The 11,224-nt window shown below is 45.0% G+C and overlaps 1 protein-coding gene across 2 annotated transcripts in view; it reads right to left on the reverse strand.

The window, feature by feature from the left end:
- LOC143767435 (uncharacterized) overlaps nucleotides 1-9,819 on the reverse strand; it is a 29,079-nt gene extending 19,260 nt beyond the window's left edge. The window contains exons 1-6 of one of the 2 annotated variants that reach the window (XM_077255772.1): nucleotides 9,763-9,819; nucleotides 2,658-2,807; nucleotides 2,341-2,520; nucleotides 2,134-2,257; nucleotides 1,959-2,056; nucleotides 1,670-1,760 (exon numbers count right to left, since the gene is read on the reverse strand). In XM_077255772.1, coding sequence (XP_077111887.1) covers nucleotides 1,670-1,760; nucleotides 1,959-2,056; nucleotides 2,134-2,257; nucleotides 2,341-2,520; nucleotides 2,658-2,807; nucleotides 9,763-9,789 — 670 coding nt within the window. In that variant the 5' untranslated portion in view covers nucleotides 9,790-9,819. Of the gene's footprint in view, nucleotides 1-1,669; nucleotides 1,761-1,958; nucleotides 2,057-2,133; nucleotides 2,258-2,340; nucleotides 2,521-2,577; nucleotides 2,808-9,762 lie in introns of those variants that run through there. The other variant, XM_077255773.1, reaches the window with a different exon arrangement.
- Between the last annotated feature and the right edge of the window lie 1,405 nt (nucleotides 9,820-11,224).

Here is an 11,224-nt window from a genome sequence, read left to right on the forward strand (position 1 = left end):
ATAGCAGTTTTATATTAATCTCACAGTGATCAATGTGATAGATTTTAGATCAAAGGTATCGGCATGGTTGCTTGTCCAGGGCAATCTGCAGCAGCAGCAGCAGTGGCGTCAAGTTTCAGCAGCATTTGGAAAAGCAGCAACAGCAATTGCAGCAGCTTCCGCAGAAACTGTCCAGACCTTCTGCCAACCAAAGTGAAAGCAGCAATGTGAGGCAAACACTATGGGAAACGTTGCAGAAAATGACTCAGGAGTAGTGTTGAGCATTCCGATACTGCAAATATCGAGTATCGGCCGATATTCGCTGAATCGGAATTACGATACCGAGTTCCGATATTTTTGTGATATCGGAAATCGGAAGTTCCTATAAGTTCCCAGTCATCTTCCGCGTGTGCGGTGCGTATGGTTCCCAGGGTCTGGAGGAGAGGAGACTCTCCTTCAGGCCCTGGGATCCATATTCATGTAAAAAATAAAGAATAAAAATAAAAAATATGGATATACTCACCCCTCCGACGGACCCTGGCTCTCACCGGTGCAAGCGTCTGCCTCCGTTCCTAAGAATGCAGAGAGTGAAGGACCTGCGATGACGTCGCAGTCACATGAGCGGTCACGTGAGCGGTCGCGTAACCACGACGTGATCGAAGGTCCTTCACTCACTGCATTCTTAGGAACGGAGGCAGACGCTTGCACCGGTGAGAGCCAGGGTCCGTCGGAGGGGTGAGTATATCCATATTTTTTATTTTTATTCTTTTATTTTTTACATGAATATGGATCCCAGGGCCTGAAGGAGAGTTTCCTCTCCTTCAGACCCTGGGAACCAATCAGGATAGCTTCCGATATTTGTTTCCCATTGACTTGCATTGGTATCGGGTATCGGTATCGGCGATATCCGATATTTTTTGGATATCGGCCGATCCAATCCGATACCGATACTTTTGAATATCGGAAGGTATCGCTCAACACTACTCAGGAGTACACCATTAAGGTTTTCCTGACTGTCTTCAAGAGGGTGACAGACAGGGACAAACGACCCTAGAGCAAAAGGCAGAGATCCTACCTCCATATCTTACTGGTGAACAGCAAAATGCATACTATGACCTTGCCCTGCAGGATACCAAGGATAACAGCAAGCTGAAGGCAGAGATTATGGCACATTTGGGTAGAAACCTGGCAGTCCAGGCACAACAGATGAACCTCTGGCGCCACCCAAGTGACAAGCCTTCTTGGTGATATTCGATGTGTTACACCTACATACTCAGCGTTGCCAGCAAGTGCCACATGGTGAATGGCGGCTTTCTACAACCATATATCTTCCCTCTGGCATTTCTGAAGATGATAGACTGAAGGTCTGAATGAGCAGTCAATTTTTGAAGTTGTGTTGAAAGCAGGAAAATGGTTAACAAAAATAGATTGTACTGAGATCAGCCCTATATTCTTTGTGGAACAGCTATGTTATTTCAATGCTGACATGGTGTACAATTGAGGCTAAAATGTGATAATAAAAAAAAAATGTTTTAAATGTTTACTTTTTTGTTTTAGCGTTAAATTTCTCTCAGTAAAAAATGCACATCAAAAAGCCTAGAGAACAAAACTTAAAAAATGTGACACATAATTCTACAAGCTGGTGATGGAAGAATAATCTGTGACTCTGCATTTAGTGGTTACTACTCACCTGGGTGGATATCTGTAGGAATATCCTCTTTATACCGCTCATCACCCCTCACATATGTCTCTGTAGTATTAATATGGTTCAGATCTTTAACCTGAAACAAATATTGTAAAAGTCACAGACAGATGGAGAAGTCACATCTACATTGAGTTCTAATCCTGCCATCTCCACCGTTCTCATTACACAAGTATAAAACATATAATACTGGTGGATAAAACAAGACTGAACACAAGATCTTCACAGCCATCTACACATCATAGGGGAGATCTCATGACACCTTCTCTCCATCTACCTGATGATCCTGAGGAACATGGAGATTTTCTTGTTTACAGTCCTGTGGAAAAAGAGGACAGGGACATCTCTCTGGTGTTGTCCTCTTACTGGATAGAACTGAAAAAAAGCATACAGGGACTGAATTCATTTGCATACAGATAATTATAGGCCGTGTATTTACTCCTGTCTATTACCTGGTGGTGTGAGGGACTGGGGAACCTCCATCATGACATCCTTGTACAGATCTTTGTGTCCTTCTAAATACTCCCACTCCTCCATGGAGAAATAGACGGTGACATCCTGACACCTTATAGGAACCTGACACACACAAAGATACCGTCATTCCCCCAATCCCTTCATAGAGTTACGATTTAATGTCCCAGCATTCCCAGCAGTGTCACCTCTCCAGTCAGCAGCTCAATCATCTTGTAAATCAGTTCTACGATCTTTTGGTCACTTATGTCCTCATGTATCAGGGGGTGAGGAGTAGGCCCCGTAATTGGGCTCAGGGGTCTTCCCCATTCTGCAGACAGAGGGACCTGACAGCACTCACTAGAGGTCTTCTTCACTATTGTGTAATCCTGGTTATGGAGAGACATATTAATAATTCTTACTACAGACTTTTCCAGAGTTCTCACCTCTCCAGTTCTGTCCATCTGTTCATCTGTTATTCCCATGGATAAGAATGATGCAATGTGATGTCATCAGAATCTCTCACCTCTCCAGTAAGCCGGAAGAGGATCTCTATTGTGAGGTCTAATATCCTCTCCGCTATCTTGTCCCTGTCTCTATCCATCCTTGATGAGTCAATCAGGAAAATTCTCTTATATAGAAGATCTCCACTGAGAAGATCTGATAATGTAGGGACCTGAATGGGAAGAAGATGTAACATCTTAAACATCCTATGTAAGAATCCTATGTTGACCATTTCTCCACCTGGCTTCTTCACTTTCTCTCTGCTGACATCCCCACCATCATAATGGGTGACTTTAATATCCCTACTGACACCCGCCAACCAGCAGCCTCCAAGCTCCTGGCCCTTACCTCATCCTTTGGACTTACTCAGTGGTCCTCCACAGCCACCCACACAGACGGACATACGCTAGACCTCATCTTCACCCGCCTCTGTTCTTTATCTAATGTCACAACCTCTCCCTTCCCCCTATCTGACCATCATCTACTCACCTTCTCTTCCTTGACCTCCTCACCCGTCCCCCACATCCAGCCAGTACCACATCCTCACAGAAACCTTACACACCTAGACATGACATTCACAGACTCTCAGACTCTCTTCTACCCCTGTCCTCCATATCTTCACTCCACGACACGGATAGCGCCACCGCTTTCTATAACTCCACCCTCACATCAGCCATAGACTCAGTCGCCCCTCTCATGCATGGCAAAGTGCGACAAATCAATAGGCAACCCTGGCATAACAACCTCACCCAAAAACTCCGACAAGCATCCAGGGTTACGGAGCGGTGTTGGAAAAAAACACGCCTGCCAGACGACTTCACCGCTTTCAAACAAGTTACACTTGCCTTCAAACTAGCCCTCACTTCTGCTAAACAGAACTATTTCACTAACCTTGTATCTTCACTATCCTACAACCCAAAACAACTGTTCAGCACATTTAACTCCTCCGCCCGCCACTGCCACCTCCAACTCCCCTCATCTCTTCTGAGGACTTTGCCACCTACTTCGAAAACAAGATCGACCAAACAATGCAAACTTTACTGTTCCACCACCCCAACCACTCCATATACCAGACCTTTGCCCTTCCCCAATAACTTCCCTCTCCAACATCACTGAAGAACTTACTCGCCTCCTTTCCAAATCACACCTCACCACCTGTGCACGTGACTCCATCCCTTCCTACCTGCTCCCCAACCTCACTAACACGCTCATTCCAGCCCTAACCCATCTCTTCAACCTATCGCTATCTTCTGGAACTTTCCCCTCTGCCTTCAAACATGCCACTCTCACACCCATCTTCAAAAAAGCTAACCTTGACCCAACTGCTATGCCCAGCTATCGCCCCATATCACTGCTCCCATTTGCTTCCAAACTCCTTGAGCAGCATGTCCATGGTCAACTTTCCTCCCACCTCTCATCTCTCTCCTTGACAACCTCCAATCTGACTTCCGCCCCCACCACTCCACCGAAACTGCTCTGACCAAAATTACTAATGACTTACTCACAGCCAAAGCTAACAGACAGTTCTCCATCCTCCTCCTTCTCGACCTGTCCTCTGCTTTCTACACAGTCAACCACTGCCTACTGCTACAGATTTTCTTCCCTCGGCATCAAAGGCCTTGCCCTGTCCTGGATTGCCTCATACCTTTCCGACCACACATTTAACGTTTCCCACTCCCACACTACCTCCTCACCCCGCCCCCTCTCTGTTGGAGTCCCTCAAGGCTCTGTCCTAGGGCCTCTACTTTTTTCCATCTATACCCTTGGCCTAGGACAACTCAAAGTCCCATGGCTTCCAGTACCACCTATATGCGGACAACGCTCAGATCTACTTCTCTGGCTCAGATGTCGCCTCTCTTCTGTCCAGAATCCCGGAGTGTCTGTCAGCCATATCCTCCTTCTTCAACTCTCGCTTCCTAAAACTCAATGTAGACAAAACCGAACTCATCATCTTTCCCCCATCTCGTGTATCCCCCTACCTGATCTATCTATTATGGTAAACGGCATCACGCTCTCTCCTGCACCTGAAATCCGCTGCCTCGGGGTAACTCTTGATTCTGCCGTCCTTCAAACCGCACGTCCAAACTCTTGCCACCTCCTTTCGCCTCCAACTCAAAAATATTGCCAGAATCCGTACCTTCCTCAGCCCACAATCTACTAAAACTCTTGTGAATGCCCTCCTCATCTCCCGCCTCGATTACTGCAACACCCTCCTCTGTGGCCTCCCCACTAACTCCCTTGCACCACTCCAGTCTGTCTTCAACTCTGCTGCTCGGCTAGTCCACCTCTCTCCTCGCTATTCCCCTCCTTCACCCCTCTGCAAATCCCTCCACTGGCTCCCAACTCCCCAACGAATCCAGTTCAAACTACTAACACTGATCTACAAAGCCATCCACAACCTGTCCCCTACCTATATCTCTGAACTAATCTCCCACTATCTTCCCTCACGTAATCTTCGATCCTCCCAAGACCTCCTACTCTCCTCCACACTTATTCATTCCTCACACAGCCGCCTCCAAGATTTCTCTCGAATATCACCCATCCTCTGAAATTCCACACCACAACACGTCCGATTATCCACCACCCTCGGATCCTTCAGACGGAACCTGAAAACCCATCTCTTCAGGAAAGCCTACAGCCTGCAATAACCATTCTGCGGCCTCACCAACCACCCGAGCTGCCGCCCCACCCACCACCCGAGCCGCTGCTACGTCACCAACCACCCGACCAGCCGCCTCACCAACCACCCGAGCTGCCGCCTCACCACCACCAGAGCTGCCGCCTCACCACCACCAGTCCTGCAGCACACCGACCTCCTGTCTCTTCCCCATTATCCCGAAGAATGTAAGTCCGCAAAGACAGAGTCCTCTCCCCTCTGTACCAGTCTCAGTCTGTCATTGTAAATTTGTTTACTGTTAACAATATCTATAACACTGTATGTAACCCCTTTTCACATGTACAGCACCATGGAATTAATGTTGCTATATAAATAAATAATAATAATAAAAAGAAGAATACAATTACTGGAGATAACCATTTTCTCAGTCACTGGTTGTTGGTCACTTGTTTGGCTACTGATTGGCTGCAGGGATCATGTTTGTCCAGACTAAGAAGAAAGTATAGAGACTGGAGGAAACTATACCACCATTGGAGTGAGTGTGGCAGGAGATGATTAATGTGAATATTACTGTTTTTATTATTATTGCTATTAGAAGTGGAAAGGAAAAACAAAGACAAAAAAAAATCAGAATAACAAAAATATTGGAGGAGATGAATGGGCAACAAACAAGGAGAATTCGATTACTAACGCAGGAAAAGAAATATGATGTAATTGGCATCACTAAAACTTGGTGAGGCGATACACATGATTGGAATACAAGGCTAGAAGGATATTCGCAAGAAACAGACTTAATAAACGGGGAGGAGGTGTTGCATTGTATGTTAGAAATGTGTATATCTCCATAGAGATTGAAGCTTAAGAGACTGGGAGTTTTGTGGAAACTGTTTAGGTAAGAAGATAAGGAGAAAACAACAGAAATGACACCATTGTAGGCATTTACTACAGGAAAATAGAGTGCAGATTGCCAATGGAGAAGATCTCTAAATACGGGATGCTCTTTTTAGCATCCTCACCAGAGATAAAGTCACTTTAAAAGAACTTCAATTCCTACTTGATTTTTGGATTTCACCTTGAGAGTTATCCCAATAGGTAGGGATTTTTCTAGGCTCCTTTATGACGCCACAAAAGGACTGCGCTCTCCTGGCTCTCATGTTTGTGTTGGCTTCGATATTAAGGAAGATGTTAAGATATGGCTTGATTTTCTCTCTAACTTTAATGGTACATCTTGCTAGCAGTGTTCATTCGTTTGTTCTGACTCTATTCCTATATTATTCTCTACAGATATTTCTGTCAGTTATGGGATTTTTTGCTTTTCCCATTGGTCGGGACAACAGTGGCCTGATTCGTGGGTTTTGCAGAAAGTGTTATGAAATGCAACGGTTTTGGACTTTTTTTCACTCTTCTTATGCATTTTTCTTTGGGGTTCATTATTGAAGGACAAAAGAATTTTGATTTTGTCAAAAAAACAAAGTGTAGTTCTTTGCGTTAATAGACTGTCCTCTAAGAATGTTTTAGCAGCTAAGGTCCTTAGATACTTAGTATTATATTGCTTAAAGTTTAATATTTGGTTGAAAGCTAGGCTTTAGCTGAGCAAAATAATGTTAATTTCTGATTCCATTTGTCACCGCCAGTGGTCACTGATCCGTCATTTGGCCCCGGACGTTGACAAGGAACCGACATCTTGCCCCCCTCATGTTTGGAACATGATTCTGGGTTAAACCCCCTTTTCTTTGAGAATTCATTAGCCAGTAAATCGTGAGCTTATTATTCAGCCACATGAAGGCAGTGGATTAATTTTTATATTAGTAATAATTTTAACTATATGAAATCCTCACCAACACCGGCTCTTAAATTTGTGGCGTTTTTGATCAATAAAGGTCAGTCATTTTCGTCTTTAGCTAAATCTCTCGCTGGATGTTTTCTTTTTAAACTTGGCAGGTAAAACCCCTTTAGCACACTTATTCCCTGTAAAGCAATTCTTAAAGGGTTTTAGGAAGGGCTCTTTTAAGGGGGACCCTAGATGCCGATATCGCTCGAGCTGCTGAAAGATTTGTGTCAAGCTTTAAAGTCAGTTTGCTTCTACCTTGTTGAAGTATACCTGTTTAGTTCAGCCTTTTGCTTAGCATTCTTTGCAGCGCTGCGAGTTGGTGAAATTGTAACATTAAAAAAGTCTGAGCCATCAGGTTTGATGGTCTCAGATGTTTTACTCAAAGAGTCTTATATGATCTTGCTCCCAAGAAAATCTAAGAATGATCAGTTAGGTAAAGGAGCTAGCATTCATTTGAATTCAATTTCCGATATTCCTATCTGTCCAGTAGCTAACACGATTAGATGGCTTTCCAGAAGACCCAAAGGTTCTGGTCCATTTTTTATTCATTCCAATGGTGAACCGGCCACCGTATATCAGTTTAATTCAGTTCTTACGAGGTGTTTGGCTAAACTGGGGAAAGGTCATTTAAAAATCACTTCCTACTCTTTTAGAATTGGTGCAGCAACTGAAGATGCTAGATTTAGCCTTCAGGATGAAAAGATTATGAAGTTGAGCAGATGGGACTCTAGGAGATTTCAGTTATATATACGCCCTTATCTCTATGATTATTAAATTGTAACATTCCCTTTACAGATCCTTTAATAGTTGGATTGTCGGACATTCTTCTATTTTCTGGGCTCGGAAGAGAGCTTGCCAGAGGTCTTACACCGAGAATCTTTCCTTTAGCTCTTCTCACCTGCAAGTCTTCTGGCACAGCGTCAGGGGAATGAGATGGGATGATTTGTTTAATGAATTCGTTCAACTATGTGTTAAGTTTCCTTTTCCTGATTTAATTATAATTCATCTGGGTGGTAACGATCTTGGTAAAAGCAAAACGTTTGACCTGGTAGCTGCAATGAGAAATGATCTCTCCTGTTTAATGCTTAAATTTGGTTGCACTTCTTTTGTTTTTTTCCCGAGATCGTCCCTAGGTTAGGCTAGTTTCATACTAGCGTTTATCCGGGCTGCGGAGGGATGTCGACTTCCTCCGTGAAGCCCCGCCCACTGTCACGCCTCTTCGTTCAGCTCCGCCTACGGCTGCGTGTGGCGTGCTCACCCTATCTTTAACATTGGGTATGCAGGCCATGCCGCTGTATGCGGATGCCGCCGCATGCGTCGTTTTGACGGTGCGACGACATGCGCCGAACGCAACATGTTGCATTTTCGTGAAGATACCGCACCGTCAAAACGACGCATGCGGTGGCATCCGCATACAGCTGCATGGCCTGCGTACCTAATGTTAAAGATATGGTGCGCACGCCACATGCAGCCGTAGGCGGAGCTGAATGAAGAGGCGCAGCAGTGGGTGGGGCTTCACGGAGGAAGTCAGCAGCTCGGATAAATGCTAGTGTGAAACTAGCCTAACTCTGGTCAGCTGCAAAATTTGTTTTTCCTTGACAGGATTAGAAGGGGAGTCAACAGAGCGATGGAACGCTTTTTGGTTTTGTTAAACGGTTTTTCTATTAGGCATATGGACTTGGAGGGTTTTACCCCCGGTATTTACAGAAATGATTTAGTTCACCTTTCAGACATCGGCTTAGACATTTTTAATTTTGATCTTCAGTCCATAATTGAACAATGGCTGGGGTGTTTTTTTTTGGGGGGGACATGCTTCTCTGAGCCATGGCATTTGGGGAAAATCGCCCAGCTGTCTGGGAGGATTGGTTTGGTATGGTTTAAATTATTGACAATTCTTGGTATTACTTGTGAATTTATTGCAAAATATTTATGGTTACTCTGAATGAAAAAGCACCCCGGCCATTATTTTCCACAAACTTTTGTGTATGTGCCTTTTCTTATGGCATTAATGGGCTTTGTGTTACCATGTAAGAAGTGAAACCTTTGGCATTGTACTATACCTATATTTCACTGCTGTATCTGTGCATCATGAATTGTGATATTTGTTAAAGGGGCCCACTGAGACTCGCCTGGGGTCCACAAAAACCTGGAGACAGCCCTGTCCCCCATATTAGGACTGTCCTGCTGTTTGTGAGGTCGGAGGGATATTTTAGGTCTTATTTTCATCGCTCCTGGTCGCCTAGAGAAATAGATATAAGAAGGCCACACCTCGGGGCCCCAGAGAACGTCACATATTAACCCCTTCCCCCAAGAAGCTGCGATCTGGCTGTAGGTGCAAATAGCAGTGAGAGAATGTCTCAGTGATGGTCACATGTGGGGAATCGTCTGATCCGGGATCGGCTTCTCATAGATTCTCGTAGATTGGAACATACACGACTGAGGGTCAGAAGTGACGTCATGTTATTTACTACCCCGGTCACTATTCTCAGGGGGACGGAGGGGCACAGTGTGCGCGATATGTGTCTGTACTATCCAACCCGCCAGGTCTGAGTCTACATCACCGGGAACGGAGGGAAATATGTCTCCTGGAGCACAAACCCCCCAAATCACCTCAGTAATGGAGGAGTTACTGCCCCCTGCCCCCGCCCAGTAATGGGGAATCTCCAGCACAGCACCTACCTCCACCTGCAGAGCCGCACACCACATATATGGCTGTTCTGTGCACACAGGACCTGTGATGAGGTCACAGGAGGGGAGGAGTCAGGGGTCACATGATCAGGGGCCTCAGTGTATGCAGGACTCTGCTGTGCTGGTTGTCATGGTGCTGGATGAGGGGAAGTTTATGTGTGGGGTCAGGAGGGATTTACAGGGTGGATGTAGCAGAGCCGTGTGTACGAGGTGTACGGTGCGGAGCCGTGTGTGTACGAGGTGTACGGAGCGGAGCCGTGTGTGTACAAGGTGTACGGAGCGGGGCCATGTATGTACGAGGTGTACGGAGCGGGGCCATGTATGTACGAGGTGTACGGAGTACTGCAGCATCATGTACAGTGAAGGAAATTATTATTTGATCCCTTGCTGATTTTGTAGGTTTGCCCACTGACAAAGACATGAACAGTCTATAATTTTAAGGGTAGGTTAATTTTAACACTAAGAGATAGAATATCAAAAATAAAATCCAGAAAATAACATTGTATAAATTATATAAATTTATTTTCATTTTGCAGTAAGAAATAAGTTTTTGATCCCTCTGGCAAACAAAACTTAATACTCGGTGGCAAAACCTTTGTTGGCAAGCACAGCAGTCAGATGTTTTTTGTAGTTGATGATTTGAGCACATGTCAGGAGGAATTTTGGTCAACTCCTCTTTGCAGATCATCTCTAAATCATTAAGATTTTAAGGCTGTCGCTTGGCAACTTGGAGCTTCAACTCCCTCCATAAGTTTTCTATGGGATTAAGATCTGGAGACTGGCTAGGCCACTCCATGACCTTAATGTGCTTCTTATTGAGCCACTCATTTGTTACCTTGGCTGTATGTTTTGGGTCAATGTCTTGCTGGAAGACCCAGCCACGACCCATTTTTTATGTCCTGGCGGAGGGAAGACGGTTGTCACTCTGCATTTTATGGTACATCGCTCCATCCATTCTCCCATTGGTGCGGTGAAGTAGTCCTGTGCCCTTAGCAGGGAAACACCCCCAAAACATGTTTCCACCTCCATGCTTAACAGTGGTGATGGTGTTCTTTGGATCATAGGCAGCATTTCTCTTCCTCCAAACACGTTGAATTAATGCCAAAGACCTCAATTTTTGTCTCATCTGACCACAGCACCTTCTCCCAATCACTCACAGAATCATCCAGGTGTTCATTGGCAAACCCCAGATGGGCCTGCACATGTGTCTTCATGATCAGGGGGACCTTGCGGGCACTGCAAGATTTTAAACCTTTACGGCGTAATGTGTTACCAATGGTTTTCTTGGTGACTGTGGTCCCAGGTGCCTTGAGATCATTAACAATTCCCTCCCTGTAGTTGAAGGTTGATCTCTCACCTTCCTCATGATCAAGGATACCCCACTGGTCTAACTGGTCTGTAGGAGCCAGAACTCGCAATGGTTGGTAGGGGATCAAATACTTCTAACTGTTAA

The sequence above is a fragment of the Ranitomeya variabilis genome, chromosome 4 (genome assembly GCF_051348905.1).
Source record: "Ranitomeya variabilis isolate aRanVar5 chromosome 4, aRanVar5.hap1, whole genome shotgun sequence".
Taxonomy (NCBI): domain Eukaryota; kingdom Metazoa; phylum Chordata; class Amphibia; order Anura; family Dendrobatidae; genus Ranitomeya; species Ranitomeya variabilis.